General features: G+C 35.3%; 3 protein-coding genes and 1 pseudogene across 4 annotated transcripts; 1 reads left to right on the top strand and 3 right to left on the bottom strand.

Annotated features, from left to right (window-relative positions):
- Nucleotides 1–1,140: 1,140 nt before the first annotated feature.
- On the bottom strand, nt 1,141–4,148 carry LOC103847261. The gene is made up of 7 exons (XM_009124317.2): nt 2,781–4,148; nt 2,526–2,634; nt 2,082–2,165; nt 1,956–1,995; nt 1,791–1,859; nt 1,587–1,696; nt 1,141–1,486 (listed from the first exon to the last, which is right to left on the bottom strand). Exons 1-7 carry the CDS (start codon nt 2,950–2,952, stop codon nt 1,348–1,350), a joined length of 723 nt encoding a protein of 240 aa, XP_009122565.2. The 5' UTR covers nt 2,953–4,148; the 3' UTR covers nt 1,141–1,347.
- Nucleotides 4,149–4,539: 391 nt separating this feature from the next.
- LOC103847259 (basic leucine zipper 34) lies at nt 4,540–7,372 on the top strand. Of its 2 annotated transcripts, none has more exons than XM_009124315.3 (5): nt 4,540–5,090; nt 5,557–6,093; nt 6,432–6,507; nt 6,704–6,830; nt 6,921–7,372. In XM_009124315.3, the coding sequence occupies exons 2-5, from the start codon at nt 5,564–5,566 to the stop codon at nt 7,109–7,111; spliced, it is 924 nt and encodes a 307-aa protein (XP_009122563.1). In that variant the 5' UTR covers nt 4,540–5,090; nt 5,557–5,563; the 3' UTR covers nt 7,112–7,372. The 2 variants fall into 2 exon arrangements, with proteins under 2 accessions (XP_009122563.1, XP_009122562.1); XM_009124314.3 differs by having other exon boundaries at nt 4,540–5,096.
- A 3,991-nt stretch (nt 7,373–11,363) lies between these two features.
- On the bottom strand, nt 11,364–13,689 carry LOC103847258 (annotated as a pseudogene).
- A 135-nt stretch (nt 13,690–13,824) lies between these two features.
- Nucleotides 13,825–14,544, bottom strand: LOC108870148 (uncharacterized mitochondrial protein AtMg00310-like). Its single transcript, XM_018655409.1, has one exon. It carries the CDS (start codon nt 14,542–14,544, stop codon nt 13,825–13,827), a length of 720 nt encoding a protein of 239 aa, XP_018510925.1.
- Nucleotides 14,545–16,862: the final 2,318 nt, after the last annotated feature.

Here is a 16,862-nt window from a genome sequence, read left to right as displayed (position 1 = left end):
CGCTAAGGTCCCTCCATAGGAGTGAGGAGTCTTGCTCCCTTGGGCTCTAGCGAGGTTTGGGAAGAGGTTAGTTTAAACTGTGCTATCCAGGAAGACTTAAAGACTTCAACTGAACTTTACGGATCCCGCGGTAAAAAAAGTGTAACAAAATATTTACAAATGTTATTTTTTATATATGAAATCTTTTTTATATGATAATTTCAAACTGATGAAATACAAAAAAGAAACTGTATTTACGAGGGTGCATTAAAAGAGAATGTTGGTCTACAGTTAGTTTGAAAATGAAACAAAGGAGAGTTGTGATTTGTATTTTGTATTGTGAAATGAAGGAAAGAGTAACATGACATGAGCAATGGTGGTGTGGTCACACACACATACACCCTGTGAATCCTTCCCCCAACATTATAGACCTCCTTCTCTCTTATCTCTTTCCATTTATTGCTCTACATTTAATTCGTGGACCAACCTAGACGACGACGTTAATGTTTCTTCCTTTTCTCTGATCGTCATTTTTTTAATTTTCTAAGTATTATGTACTGTATATTGTATTGTATCATTTCATTCCTCAGTTTCATAACTTTGGTGTTTTTCTCGTAAGAAATACATCGAAAGGGTGTGGTCCTCAGATATATGTTTTCGATACGAAAATAGGAACAAAAATGGGATTATTTAAGAGTATAGAGTATAGTAACCTATATGATATAGGAAAAGTGGGGATTTAGAATATAGAAGCCTATATATCAAACACCTGTACCATAACAACACAACTTTGTTATAAGATTTTTTTTTAAATGTAACATTCATACAACTAACACCAGTTTCTTTCACATAACATATTATTTTTGTTTCTACTTACAAAATCACTATCCTATCATTATGTTCTTTAATATAAAAGTATAAAACAAGGGCCCAACTTGTTTGATAAAAACGAGTGTACAGTCACAAAATCTATCATCTAAAGTATATTACGTCAAGATCGAGACAAAACTTTTGGACACTTAGATTTGACAGAGAAGGCCCATTTGAGGAAGGTTCTTCGATCTGGCCCTACATCGGTTTATTCGGATATAGTTGAAAACAAACCAAAACCAGCACGGTTCAGCACACAAGGATTCAGATTTCATATAGTCCACACTCATATGAAAAAAAACATCTATTTAGACGCATTCTTTAGAACTTGTGGCACAAGGAACTACGAGAAGTAAGAAAAGAGACTAAAACCCAACAATACGTTTAACATCTTACAAACATTTAAGGAGTTCATCAAACTCAGTGAGTGTTTTGAAGAATTTTAGACACTACAGTATACTGTGATCTTTTTTTTTTCCTGAAGAATCTCCTTTTAACTCAATGCGAGCTAGGATCTTTACCAAAACCCATCATGGCATGAGTAGCTAGCATCAAGCCTCTTCGACCCATCTCCATTACCCGCCCTACTAACGGGAAGCTAACAGTGTCTCTGTTCCTTAGAGGTTTCTTGTCCCACCTTATACATTATCGACCAACAAGGAAGCAGTTAAATGAATACATGATCTGTGACACTAGCGGTTTTGAGGAAGAAAGGATGGATAGTTATAAATTAGTACCAGTCTTCGTGTCGGACAATCTTGTCGTTCTCGACATAGAGTTTAATAAGAGAGATCATCTGAATGTTCTTTCCCAGGAGCTTGTAGTGTTGTTTGTTGTCAATTAGTATCTGTTTTGTTCCATAAGTTGTTTCCTTTGTTTAGATAGTGAAAATGTAATCATGGTGTAGTGTAGCAACGAGGCTAGAATAAGGGGATTCTAACCTCTTTCTTCCCCGGTGCGATAACACTTTCCTGAATATGATATTCAACTATTTTTGACTCACCAAATACCTGTAAGGAGAGTATGATGGTGTGATTGAGTCTATGCATGGAGAGAGTTCCATCAGATCATAGTACTAAACATTGGAAGTGAGATTTATTATATACCTTGGAGAGTGAATAAAATGCAGATTTGATTTGCTTTACCCTGAAATTAAAATTTTAAAAGTGACAAAAGAAATTATACAAGTGCAAACAATGAATATGAAGTTGTTAGTAGGAGGAGCCACATACCCTTGAGCATGAGTTAAAGGGTCCTCAAACGAAGCATTTGGTGCATACATGTCAAAATCTTTGGCTTTTGCGCAAGACCCATACCTAAAACAAAGCCAAAATCTAATTCAATTATCAGCTCAAGAAGGTTGAACTAATACCCAAAGCAGGTATAGATCCTAAAAGAGGATTGTTGAGGTTTAAAAACACGAAAACAAAATGTCTTTCTGTTCAAGAAATGCCATGAAAGTGTATTTTCATGAAAAAACTAACAAAATCCAATTAATACACTGCTACATTTGACATGGAAAACATACTTGTGAGCTGCAATTTGCCAACAAATAAAGAAACTTGTGATGCAAGGAACAAGTAGGAGTAAACTGAGCTAGTCTAGGATTTTATGCAGATAACCTATATCTAACAAACTATACGAGAATACAGATGCCATAACAGATCAGGGCTCACAAGTTGAGGATATGAGGCATGATGGTATCAGCAAATCGCCTCTGCCTCAATTCACACGCTCCTTTTCCCTCGCATTCCCACGCCGGATCCATCGTCGCTCCAGCTTCATCTAAACAGACAACGATAAAACAAGTATGATTCATCAACAGCCAGATCTAAGAAGAAGAAGATGAATAGCTTCATCAACAACACCATCAATAACAAGATCGTAAAAAAAAAGTGAATAAACAGATTCAGTGGTTTAATTAAACGAACCTGGATTCGGATTAGTGTGTTTCCCCATGAATGTTTCAGAGATCTTCCTTTGAAACAAAAGAAAAAAAATTGTTGAAAAATTAGATTGAATTACGAAATTGAAGCGAGGGAAAGGAGTGATATTTGCATGGAACATGGTGTAACAACGTCCACGTGGCACAGTCTTCTCCATATGTGCTTTGTTTTGACCGTTGATTATTCAAACCGAGAAAAAAAATATTGATAAATTTGTGCGGTCACTGAATCGCTTTGAATGAAGTAAAAGCGAGTTTGCTTTGCATGTTGAAAACGATTAGAACGTTCAATGGCCTTTGATTGATTCTTGTAGGCTACTATTGTTCGTATCAAAAGAATGTGAGGTTTGGTTTACATCAAATTCTCTACATGCATGTTTCAAGGTGAGCCTAGCTATACGTGACTAATAAGCCTTTTGGCTATCAAATGGTGGATAGATATTATTGGTCTTGAGATTTTAGAGGTTATAAATAATTTAGTAAAAAAATAATTAAAAATTTGTGTTTAATAATTTAGAAATTCTATGCGTCTTTCTTATAAAATTTTCCGACTTTATTTTAATGTTTCATGTAGATATGCCCAAACTGGCTAGGCAGAGTTAAATATTTTATTTTCAAATGTTAGTTATCTCTCATGCATGATGCTATTTCTCTATAGTTTTTACAAAGGCTGTTGTTATTTCTGAGTATTTCTCTATTATTATTAGACTCGCTCAGGCCACATACTGTTTGTACATATATGTATGTATATAGACCTCGAATATGTACTAGATGAGGTGAATGTGTAACTTTCTAGATTTCAAGCAAAAGATGAGGAATAATTGGATTTCCATATCTAGAATAAAGTACACGTTAAATTATTGGAGCTTGGTGGGTTCTTTTCCGCACCATTCACTTTAATTATAAGAAGAAGAAGAAGAAAAATATAGCTTCTTTATGCTTACTTTTATTTTTGTTTGACATGTCCTTGTCTTAACATTATTTCAATGTTAATCTGATGACTATCTGTTATTCATTTTCATATGCTTTAAATTATTCCCACCAGTGTTAGTAATCTAATACATATATAAAAACACGCAAAAATCTCTCAACTTTGCGTAAACGAAACAGGTACTCGATATTATCAAATACTTAAAGCTGTGAGGCACAGCTGTTTTATTGGTCAAGTCTGTTTTATAAACTTTAAACCTCTGAACTTTAAACCTCTGAGCCATTACTGGAAAAGGCATAAAAGAAGATCTTGATTAATTTATAATTCTCTATATTAACAACCATTCTTAAGGTAGGTACATGCTCTGACACTTTGTCAAAACTAGACAAAACAATACGTTAAGTAGATGCCCGATTCTAAAATTTGGAAATTGTAGACGATTTAGTAAAATTATCAATAATTTTAAAAAATAAATAAATTTGGAAGTCTATTTCTATGTAATTTTCTTCAAAAATTTTAGAGGTTATAAACCAATGTTTGACTGGGCTATATATTCCCGAGACCGGCTCTGGTTATGTAATTTTTTTCTATCATATTTTGAGGTTACATAATGGGTGGTTTGGTGTGGAAAGAGTCACTCGCTCTACATTCACAATGACTATGTATATAGACATCCACGATTGAACACCACTGTTACAAATCACAGAATGTACCAAAAGAAAGCAATGTCTACAAACTCAAACCTTTTTGATTAAAGCAACCATATACTACAATTACCATATATATAATACAATCATCTCTATAAAAAAAACACACAATGCTTCTTGAACTGTCTCTTTACAGCTGTTTCTTCTGAACGTTCTAGACGTATATATATGTTCTCTTAAACAAAAAAAAAAGTGGGGGCAATGTAATGTAAATGCCAAAATATGATCAAATATCATAATCAATGTGACAACCCAAAAACTGAAAAAAAAAAACATAAAAAAAAAGCACGGATGGGTTCAGGTCACTGACCCTTGACCCAAAACAAACAAAAAATATAGTATAGCAAAAGGGCCCAAGAGCCGTCCGTACGTCTCCGTCTCCAGCCAATAAGGCTGTGTGTGTGTGTTCCTCAATTCTCTGCGTATTTTTATTTTTACACGTTTTAATACAATTTATATACGCACACGCAGCTGTGAGCTAAAGCCAATAGAATCGATTCTCTCTTTTCTTTTCTTTTCTTTTTTTCCTTTTCTTTTGCAGAGAGAGAGAGAGACGATTGGTGCTTGCACGCTATTAATATCTTTCCTTCGTCTACACTCTCGCCGTTTCGACATTGTTCTTCCGTCACTACCTTCGCCGGAAAAACCTTCACCGGAGGTAAAAGTAAGAAACTTTTTAGATAAATCAAGAGTTATTACTTGCTCTGTTCGATTGTGTGGCTCTGTGTTAGTATTCGATTCAAAGTTCGTAGCTTTTAAGGGTTTTCTGTTGAAATTTTATGGCTTTGATTTCAATGCCGTTTTGTTTTGTTTTGTTTTAAGGTTGTAATGACTCTCTGCTGGTAACTGTTTCATTGCTTCGTTTGTTCTTCGTCTTAAGTTCTTTTTTCTTTTGTCTTTTGTTTTGTTTTCTTTGTCGTGTGGGGTTATTACAAGACTTGTTGTCGGGATCTTAGATTTTGAGGGGTCACTGTTTGATAATTGAGAGAAGACAATTTTAGGGTTTAAAGCTCTAAACTTTGGTTTAGTGTGTGAGTTTAGCTTCTTTAAGTTGGTGATGACTTGTTTCACTATTGTTGTTCCCAAAACTAAGAAAAAGCTTTTGAATTTGTTGATATCTTTAGGGTAATCATGTCAAGGCCTGCTCAGCTTCCTCCTCGTTGCCCTATTCCAAAGAAGCTCTCTTTGAATCCTTATGCAGATACATTCTACTCTTCTTCTTCTCCCGTTGAATCATACATTGGCCATCATCACAAGTCTTCTTCTCCCGCTCAAGATTCCACGCTCGAGGAGCAACCAGCTTGGCTTGACGAGCTGCTGGGTGACAAAACTGACTGTGGAGGTCCTTCTCCTCTGCGCCGCTCGGCTAGCGACTCGGTTGTGCTTTTGGGAGACATCTCGGCGGATTTTGCTGGTTTTAACCAAAGCGAGGATGAAGAGAGTTTGACTTCTGAGGCTTGTGGGGAGTTGGAGTCGGCTTGTGTGTATGGTCCCAACTCGCCTAGAGCAAAGAACAGCTCGAGCTTCTCTGACAGCACTATTGCTTCTGCCTTCTCGGAGTATGGTTCTCAGAAAGCTCCTCAGAATGCTGATGATACTGTGAAAGGAAGCATTTGTCATCCACATGAGGCAGAAAATGCTTGCGGTTCAAATGCAAAAAGGTGAGAGAACATTTAGCCAAGCATTTACTTTATTCTAGAGACTTGAGAGTATCCTTTATCAGCTAATGTTCCTAATTTAACATGTTTCATATGGATGAATTTTAGTTTTAGTCCCTGAGCTCTAACGTGGTACCTCTGCATCTAGTTCTAGAGCAAGAAGATTGAGATACAACGGAAGGGGTACTTTAGTTTACACTTGGATTTGTAGTGCTACATTAGCAAATATGTTGATGACATTTGGTTTTAGCCTCGTTAGAATGTTCAGACTCGGTATCAGTGCTTGTACATTATCTTGTTGCGTCATGTGTTTATTCTTTCATCTGTCTTTACTTTGCCAGGAACCCAGGACAGCGTTCAAGAGTTCGTAAGCTCCAGTACATTGCTGAACTTGAGAGGAGAGTATCCATGCTGCAGGTATAGTTTCTGCTTTCTAAAACTCAACCGTGTTGGTTGTTTTGCCGGTGGATCATACAGTTATATGTACAAAATTAGGATACTGTGTTAGATTTAGATCTCTGTGGTTGGATGAGCGAGTTATTGGTCTTACAACATAGCTAGATGCACATCCATATAACATAGTATAAAACACCTTGCAACATCCTTTTTGCAGGCAGTGGAAGCGAATTTATCAGTGAGGGTGGCTTCACTTCTTCAGACACGTGCAACACTGTCTTTGGAGAACAGCCAGATGAAGCAGCAGATGGCGATACTAAAGCAGGACAAGCTCATAAGGGAAGGTAAATAAAAAAAAAACACATAAAACTAAACAATTTAAAGAGTATCTGAATCAAAGCTTAAGATCATCTTCTTGTATATTCACTATGTAGGTGAATACCTGTTACTAAAGAAGGAAGCACAGAGATTGAACTCCAGATTGAGAAACTTTGGGAGCAACAACAACAACAACAATAACAGGCTGGCTAGGTCTTACTCTGCCGGTTCAAGTATAGGTCCAAGGACAGGTTCGTCACCCTTGGACTGGAACTTGCTGGATCTGACCAAACTCAATCTCAACTAAAAGACAAAAACCCCCTCCCTCACAAGAAGAATAAGTAGCTTGAGGATGATGACAGTTCTATGTTTTGGAGAAAAAGGGACAAATCTTTTTTCTGATTTGTATAAAAAGTATCCAACTCTCTGTGTCGAGAGTATTGGACTTAGTCTGCTTTTAGCACAAAGAATGTTATAACTTCGAAATTTTAATGTTGTAATCATAGTGTAGCTCATTATGCTGGATTTGAAATGAGTAGCTTTAAGGAGGGAATATTAGCCATTTAACTAAATTATGGCCTTTGGATAAACCAAGATTGATAAGACTTTGCATGTTGTGAGAAACAGATCTTAACATAACTAACCATAACCAAATTGAGGATCCAAGAAAACGTTTGGAATGGGGCAACATGTAAAGATCATAACACAAATTTAATAAAAAGCATCATAATTGAAAACGTTGCAGTTATGTTTAAACCATTATAACTTGGGATTTTTGCAAAATTGACCTATAACTTAAAGTCAAACACAAAACTAACCTCTTTTTTTTTTGAAAATTGGTTTTGCCCTATTCACCCCACAAGTTCATATAATTTACGAAAATGCCATCCATTTTTTTTTTGTTTTTTTTTTCGAAAATGACATTTTTACTCTCTCACCCTCATCATCTTCAAGTAATTACAAGATTGCCATTGTCATCAATACCACAACCACCATGAACAACCAATTTGAAGCTCTTAATGCTCCTAAAATCGATTTACCCTTCTTCTTTTTCCATTCTTGTGACCTAAACACAACATATCTCTCACTTTCTCTCCACAATGAGCTAAAAAAACTCAAGATTTTGATTCTAAAATTTTCATGGTTCATAGAGTCATAGAAGCTAACGATTATGGGTGGGTGACTTCCGTTTGTGATTCTGTGTGCTTGGAGAAGCCTTATGTATGCTAAGGAACTTATCTCACTAATTTAAGGTATGACATCGAGTTTTTTTCCAGATCTGTTCGTCAGACGACTTACTTGGGAAGTCGTCTGGCTGTAGACGACTTACCTTTCAGTCGTCTGGCTGTAGACGACTTACCTGGAAGTCGTCTGGTCAACGCAGAGGTTATTTTTGCAATTGACTTTGAAATCTGTAACCTGAGACGACTGAAAGTTAAGTCGTCTACTATTGTTTGGTTTCAAAAAAAATTCCAAAGAACCTAGACGACTTACATTTCAGTCGTCATAGTTTAGTTTTGTATTTGACTGGATAATTTCAGAAGTTTGACTTCCCCAGACGACTTACATTTCAGTCGTCTGACGAAAATTAAAATAATAATATTTTTTTTAAAGTAAACGACTTACAATTAAGTAGTCATAGGTTAGTTTTGCAATTGAAAAAAAAAACTTCAAGATTTAATTATACACAGACGACTTATAATTCAGTCGTCCACCAGACGACTTAATTGTAAGTCGTCCAGGATTTTTTTCCGAGATTCTGGTCAAACCTCGTAAATCCTGGACGACTTACATTTCAGTCGTCTCGTGGACGACTGAATTATAAGTCGTCTGTATATAATTAAATCTTGAAGTTTTTTTTTTCAATTGCAAAACTAACCTATGACGACTTAACTTTAAGTCGTCTACTTTTTAAAAAATATTATTATTTTAATTTTCACCAGACGACTGAAACGTAAGTCGTCCAAAAAGTCAAACTTCTGAAATAATTCAGTCAAATGCAAAACTAACCTCTGACGACTGAAATGTAAGTCGTCTAGGTTTTTTGGAGTTTTTTTTTTAACCAAACAATAGTAGACGACTTAACTTTCAGTCGTCCGAAATAACAGATTTCAAAGTCAATTGCAAAAATAACCTCTGCGTTGACCAGACGACATATAGTTTAGTCGTCTAGACAACTTAGATTGAAGTCGTCCGCGTCTTCTCCACTAGTTTTTAAGTCTTCTACGTTAGTTTTTGAATAACTTGTATTTTTAAGAGTGATAAGTAACTTCAAGATATGTAAAACTCATATTTACAAAATATGTTCTCTCCCTTAGTTTTACTAAATTTGACTAAGTTTTTCAATGCAAACTTATAAAAAATATGATATGCTTTGACTAGTTACTATTGTTTGTTTCCATCTCTTACCAACATTCTTGTTTATTAAGATGAGAAAAATGCCATTGGAGTTTATTATTGCATATGAGAGATCCAAAGATAAGAAAAAGGCTACTGAAGTCTATTATTTCATTGATTTGTAAATGTGTAAACACATTGTTAGCACATTTAATACATCTTGGAAAACATTATTACTGATTTTACAAAAAATTTACAACTAAAAGAGTATACAAGCAATTCATAAAACAGATCACAAACAAAACTATTATAGATCATTCATCTACAAAGACAAGCTTGGATTCCACTTGAGTAGACAAGACCAGACAACTTTTAAGAAGTTCAGACGACTTCTAAGAAGTCCAGACGACTTCCAGGAAGTTCAGACGACTTTGCCAGAAGACTTTTAGGAAGTTCAGACGACTTCCAGACGACTTTACAGGAAGTCCAGACGACTTTACAGGAAGTCCAGACGACTTTACAGGAAGTCCAGACGACTTCCAGACGACTTCCAGATGACTTCCAGACGACTAACAAGTAAGTCGTCCCAGAAGTTTTCCAGATCTGAAAAACCTGCATATTAAATCCAGATCTGAAAAACCTGCATATTCAAAAACGTTCAAATGGCTTAAAAACAGAAAAAAATGAGTGGAAGATTATATAAATCTACCTTTACAGAACACACAAAAATACATATCTAAAAATAATAGATCTACCTTTAAATTAGTGGAAGATGAGTACCAAATAATTAAAAACCTGCAAAAAAAAAATAGATTAGTAACAAAGACATGAGACAAAATTGAAAAATTCATATAAAGTTTGGTGTTTTCAAGTCAAAGAGATTAGAGTGGGTTTGGAGAGTTTTAGTTTGGGAAAAAAGTAAAACTTTATACAACAAGAAGTTACCAAATGAAGAAAAATCAGACATAAGAACTTACCAAAACGCTCAGAAAAATCCAGACGACTTCCTAGAAGTCCAGACGACTTCCTGGAAGTCCAGACGACTTCCTGGAAGTCCAGACGACTTCCAGGAAGTCCAGACGACTTCCAGGAAGTCCAGACGACTTCCTGGAAGTCCAGACGACTTTGTCAGAAGACTTCTAGATGACTTCCAGACGACTTCCAGACGACTAACAGGTAAGTCGTCCCAGAAGTCTTCCAGATCTGAAAAACCTGCACATCAAATCCAGATCTGAAAAACCTGCATATTCAAAAACGTTCAAATGACTTAAAAATAGAGAAAATGAGTGGAAGATTAGATAAATCTACATTTATAGAACACACAAAAATACATATCTAAAATTAATAGATCTACCTCTAAATTAGTGGAAGATGAGTACCATTTGATTAAAAACCTGCAAAAGAGATAGATTAGTAAGAAATACATGAGACAAAACTGAAAAATTCATATAAAGTTTGGTGTTTTCAAGTCAAAGAGATTAGAGAGAGGTTGGAGAGTTTTAGAATGATGAACATTACATTTTTGTTGCAGCCATTTGAGAGGAGGAGAGAGAATGTGTAAATTTTTCTTTATATAGGGAGACAAAAAATCCAATTAGATTAAATATTTTTGACTCAGACGACTTCCTGGACGACTTACATTTCAGTCGTCTGGTGAAGAAATTTAAACAGACGACTTACATGTAAGTCGTCCAGAAGAGTTTAATATTTTTAGCGGGAAATTAAATATTTTTAGCGGGAAACTAAAATAGAAGACTTTCCAGACGACTTACAAGTAAGTCGTCCGGGTAAATTATTTAACAGACGACTGAAATATAAGTCGTCCACACCCTAAACATAACCCCTAAACTTAATTATCTAATTAAACACTTCATAAAACCAAATCAAACTTGAAAAGTGTTTACTATACACAGAAATAAACACATATAGGTGAAAACTAATTTTTGAAAAAAACATTTTAGTTTTCCAAAATCTAACCCTAACAATACATACAATACTACAACATATGTTTGCCAAACTCCTAAACCAAAGTATTTCATGATTCACTACTTCCACTCATATATCTTCAAAACAAATCAATTTTATCATATCTTAATTTATATCAGTTAAAACTGTTTATAATTACTTGATTTTTATTTTTTACGCATCAAAATATTTTTTTACAAGATTTATAAATTATTTTTAAAATAAACTGGTACCAGACGACTTACACTTCAGTCGTCCAGACGACTTACACTTCAGTCGTCCAGACGACTTCCAACATCTCAGACGACTCAGACGATTTACTGGGGCTATATTCGTAAAAATGACTTCTGTTTTTTTGTTTGGTCACAAGGGGCTGAGCTGTAATTTCACTAGGCTTTTAGGTTAGTTTTGCATTTGATTCAAGTTTGGGTATAGGTTTGGAATTAAAATCAAGTTGTGGGTTAGTTTTGGCAAAAACCCCTTATAACTTTTTGTTCATACCTTTTGAAAAACAAGATAGAATCTACAAATGCTTTATTTAATCTCAAAAAATATTGTGTGATATTTCAAAAAATGTTTTCAACAATTCAAATAAATAATTATGAGATGTAGATTAGTCAAACACAGAGATAAAGATTCTAAAGTCATACAATTGCAAATATTCACTTTCAGAAAATTTGTGTGATATATTAAAAATAATATGTTAACGGACCAAATTTCTTAAAATTATCATGTAGTCATGTTTTCTACCACACATCTTCAATGATTTCAAACAAATTAATGAATCATGAATATCAAAGTTATCGTTGTAAAATACCTCAATAATTTAATAAATGATTAAATTAAAATGTGTTTGATTTTCAATTAATTTCAAATATGTATTTGAGATTTCAAAATAACTTAACTACCGGATGATAAAACAAATTTGGTACTAACATATTTTTTAATTTTATTACAACCAAGCTTATAAAACAAAATATAGATTTTTAGTATTATCAATAAAATAATATAGCTAAAGGCAAGAAACACATGTTTTTTTTTTGACAACAATTATATTTTTTTTCATAACAAGTTATTTTTTAAAATGTGATATATTTATTTTTATAAAATGAGTGGGGTATCTAGCTCGCCCCAAGTTTGAGTCCAAGAGTCGACAACCTCTTATGTTCATAGATTCCTCTGCCTCCAGCCTCCTTTGGCGATTTATATTCAACTAGATAAACATTTCTTCTAAATGTTTTGTTTTTCTACTATTATGTCTTCATCAGCACCAAATGTAGACGAGAAAAAACATTAATAAAGGCTAAGCAAAGCCACCAATAATTTTTATATAAACCAATGTTTAAGCAAATAAATCTAAAAGCCATTCTCGTTAGTATGTATAAAATTAAATAAATAAATAAAATGATCATGTCCGTATACCGCCAGAACGCAAGAAAAGGTATGAACTGGGAACAGTAAGCACAGGACTAGACCACTCAACCTTTCCCCAAACATGACCATTTTTGCGCTTTTCAAACGCAACCAAAGCACAACAAATAGTCTTTTCTTCACAATCACCACGAAGCGGTGCAAACTTGTCCCACAAGATTAAAAGCTTCGGACAGAATTGAACCGTTTCAATCAAACCACCGCGACGACAACTCTTATTGAACGAAGACAACCCCTTGACATGTTTCCACTCTTTACACTCTTTGTCATACCACATGCAACTTTCCCTACGACAAGAGTAATGTAAACTACCTACCCAACACCTACTGTCACCCTCGAGCCGTTTCCCTATAGCCTTCCACGTACGCGTTTTCGGATCGTAGACAGAGTCTCCCTCCCCCTCGTTACTCGTAACGTAAACCTTCCCTCGGATAATCTCTAGTTTTTTAATCATTGAAGAGAACCGAAGCTCGTCTCCAGGGTCAGGTAAAGTCTCCCAGGTTCGAGTCTTTGTATCGAAAACCTCTCCCCAGCAGCTTTTCGCGGCGGCCTCGCAGCAACCTCCAACCACGTATATCTTCCCGTCGAGTACGCACGCAGCTGGATTCACTCGAGCTACAGTCATGTTAGGTGCGTTACTCCACAAAATGTTCTCTCTGTTGCGGACAAACATGGCTTGGGACGGACGGTAACCTTGTCTGAGCGCGTAGACATCTGAACCAACCGCGAGAACTAACAGTGGTACTCGAGGAGCATAGGAAGAACACAAATGTAGCTTTCTTCTTCTCGGGTTGCACCCAGAGGATGAACCACGAGGGACGAGGACGGTCGGGAAGCTGTAAACATATGGAAAAGAACGGTTCTTGTGTTTTGTGGAGAAACCGTGCGTAGCCGAGCTCGGTGGATAAGATGAGAGAGCGAAAGGTCTTGGAGACTAGGGAGAGTTTAGGGTGGTACGACTTCGATATGCGAGCTAAGCAGTGTAGAATTATGACATCTGGAAGCGACAAAAACGACGGTGGAGATGGATTCGGTTTCCACTTTTTCCACGGTGGTTCGACTCCCGCAGAAGCGGCGGCTTGAACCGACGATTGTAGCATTACGGTAGGTTAACAACTTAAGTGTAAGATTGTAGCATTAGGGTATACACACGATTAGGTTAACAACTTAAGTATATAAAATACCTTTGTTTTCATATATTGAAAACTCACCCCTTTATTTTGATTAATTTCTACTCGATCCGATTTAGAAAACTTTTTTTTTTTTTGAACACAACCATATCATATATTAAAAACTTGCATCTGCTTCAACTGCTGTTGCTGCGTAATAGCCAGACTTGGCTGAGTACATCCTTGATTTGGAAGCCAACCACATGTAGGAATCTGTCGCTCCTGTAACACTCGGTTTGATAAGCAAAATCTCCGGTAAGTGCTGGGGAAGGATGCTCAGTATCTTTGGTATGTTCCATTCCGTAGTTCCTCTGCAAAGGAGATCCGCGATGCAAAGATCTTGGTGGATCTCTTGCATTGGACCAACCGGTCTCAACGGCTCGTCCATGCTTAGCCAAGGGTCTTTCCACACCAGTGTACTTTCTCCATCTCCAATGGCTTTGCTCAGGTTGGTTACAAGCAGATCTCTCCCCACCAGGATCCCTCTCCATCCATGTGAAGCAGCTTTCGGTGTATCCATTTGTAGGAAGGGAGCTTTACTACAATATTTGCCTCGTAATACTCTTGACAATAAGCACTCCGGCTTTGTTACGATCCTCCAGGCCTGCTTCGCTAGAAGAGCCTTGTTGAAGGCTTGGATGTCTCTGATTCCTAAATCGCCCAAAGCCTTTGGGGCTGTAAGTCTAACCCAAGCTACCCAACACATTTTCTTCTTTTCCGGAGACGAGTCCCACCAGAATCTCGTAAGAGCAGACTGAATTCGAGTACACAAGCTCACTGGTAGTAGGAAACAAGTCATTGCAAAGGATGGCATTGCAGTGAGTACCGCCTTTAACATGACTAGTTTACCCACTCGAAAGATGTCTCGATGCCCAACTAGCGCCCTTTAGCCTAATCCGTTCCGCTATACTTGTGAAAAGATCTTTTTTTCGTCGACCGAAATGATCCAGGAGTCCCAAATATTTTCCTACTCCTCCTTCTTGTGAAATCTCGAGGTGTGATTTAACACGTTCCCGTATTACCTGCGGGGTCTTTGCTGAAAAGGAGATCGAAGATTTATCCGTATTAATAAGCTGACCGGAGGACATTTTATACTGTTGCAGAATCTTCATCAGTGAGGCGCAGCTCTGTTCGTCAGTGTCCATGAAAAACATGGTGTCATCAGCGAATAATAGATGGTTTAGTTGCGGATCCGGGGTGGCCACTTTCAGGCCCGAGAGATGTCCACTGCGTTGGGCTCGTCTACAGTCTGGATAGCACTTCTCCACATAATATGAAGATATATGGAGACTGAGGATCTCCTTCCGGATTCCACGTGAGGGGATCACCTTTCCATGTACTGAATCGTTGACAAGGAATAAGAACGAGACGGAACTCACGCACTGCAAAATAAACCAGATATATAGTTGTTTAGAAGTTTTTTTTTTAATTTTAGTTTGGTTAACTTGAAAGTATTAGACTGGTCACAAGGTACTGATCCGCTTATTGCACATAATGAAATAGTTGATTAAGTTATTTATTTTATCTTGTACTAATATATTTGTTGTATATCTTTTCGAGGGATGTATATTCAGATATCCTTCGGATTTAGTTGATCTATACGGCTTCCGAATTTTTAGAGTTAGAAACTTAAGGTTCTGATATTTATAAATTTTGGTTTAGATTTGGTTCGAATTTGGGTTCGGGAACCCATTTAAATCATGTAGTTTTTTTAACAAAAATCCAAATATAACTAGATCCTCAAAATTTGAAATTTAAAATGGTATCAAACATAACAATTTGAAAATGTAAGAGAAAATCAATTCGAAATGTATTTATCTATATACAAATGGCTATATATTGAAATCCATGTTTTATATACATATTATACATTTTTATTAAAGTATGCTAAACTCTTTTTCATGGTAAGTAAGCATCGTTCAACTGTGTTTATAAATTAATTTAGTATAACTTCGTATACTCCCAAAATTAGTGGACTAACCATTATAAAATTGCTATTCTCTTGAAATTAGAGACAACAAAGGTTCCAAACCTTTTTGAACCTCATCATATATTAGTGCAAGATGCAAATATGCATTAAAACAATATTGTCATATTTTTTGAAATTTTCTCAAAATCCATCTGGTAACTCCTACGAAAATATTGAGTTTTTGGTAAATACTTTATATACTGAAGCCTATAATCTTTAGTGTTGTTTTAAAATTTCTAACCACATACTACATTTGTATAAATATATTTTAAGCTCTTTTATATGGTATATGAGAATCGTTATAATTTTTTTATCAATTAATTTAGCAAAAATTCATAATACTCCCTAAATCGATGGAATAACCTCTATAAAATCACTATTTTTCTTGAAAAACGGAGACAACAAAGGTTCCAAACCTCTTTGAACATCATCATAGGTTAGTGGAGGATGCAACTATGCATTAAAACAATATTGTCGTATTTTTTGAAATTTAGTCAAAATCCATGTATTAACAACCCCTACGAAAATATTGAGTTTTTGGAAAATGTTTTATATACTGAAACCTATAATCTTTAGTGTTGTTTTAAAATTTCTAATCACATTTTACATTTGTATTAATGTATATTAAACTATTTTTCATGGTATAATAGAATCTTTATTATTTTTTTATCAATTAATTTAATAAAACTTCATAATACTCTCTAAATCGATGGAATAACCACAATTTTTTTTTGAACAAGGAATAACCACTAGAAAATCACTATTTTGTTGAAAAGTGGAGACAAAAAAGGCTTCAAACCTCTTTGAACATCATCATATGTTAGTGGAGGATGCAACAATGCGTTAAAAAATATTTTTGTATTTTTGAAATTTTCTCAAAATCTATATGTTAATCCATACGAAACTATTGAGTTTTGGTAAATATTTTATATACTGAAGCTTATAATCTTTAGTGTTGTTTTAAAATTTCTAACCACATTCTACATTTGTATTAATGTATATTAAACTTTTTTTCATGGTATAATAGAATCGTTATAAACTCTTATCAATTAATTTAATAAAACTTCATAATACTCCCTAAATCGATGGAATAACCACTACAAAATAACTATTTTCTTGAAAAATGGAGACAACAAAGGCTTCAAACCTCTTTGAACATAATCATATGTTAGTGTAGGATGCAACTT

The sequence above is a fragment of the Brassica rapa genome, chromosome A10 (assembly GCF_000309985.2).
Source record: "Brassica rapa cultivar Chiifu-401-42 chromosome A10, CAAS_Brap_v3.01, whole genome shotgun sequence".
Lineage (NCBI taxonomy): Eukaryota > Viridiplantae > Streptophyta > Magnoliopsida > Brassicales > Brassicaceae > Brassica > Brassica rapa.
Note: the sequence above shows the minus strand (reverse complement) of the source record. Positions and strands in the feature narration are given on the sequence as shown.

Excerpts from the sequence above, each read along its gene's own strand:
- LOC103847259 (XM_009124315.3), top strand. The coding sequence starts at position 5,564 with ATGTCAAGGCCTGCTCAGCTTCCTCCTCGTTGCCCTATTCCAAAGAAG. Across the intron at positions 6,094-6,431 it reads TGCGGTTCAAATGCAAAAAG|GAACCCAGGACAGCGTTCAA; the intron begins GTGAGAGAACAT and ends TTACTTTGCCAG. Across the intron at positions 6,508-6,703 it reads GGAGAGTATCCATGCTGCAG|GCAGTGGAAGCGAATTTATC; the intron begins GTATAGTTTCTG and ends TCCTTTTTGCAG.
- LOC108870148 (XM_018655409.1), bottom strand. The coding sequence starts at position 14,544 with ATGTTAAAGGCGGTACTCACTGCAATGCCATCCTTTGCAATGACTTGT.
- LOC103847261 (XM_009124317.2), bottom strand. The coding sequence starts at position 2,952 with ATGGAGAAGACTGTGCCACGTGGACGTTGTTACACCATGTTCCATGCA. Across the intron at positions 2,635-2,780 it reads ACACACTAATCCGAATCCAG|ATGAAGCTGGAGCGACGATG; the intron begins GTTCGTTTAATT and ends TTGTCTGTTTAG. Across the intron at positions 1,697-1,790 it reads TCGCACCGGGGAAGAAAGAG|ATACTAATTGACAACAAACA; the intron begins GTTAGAATCCCC and ends GGAACAAAACAG.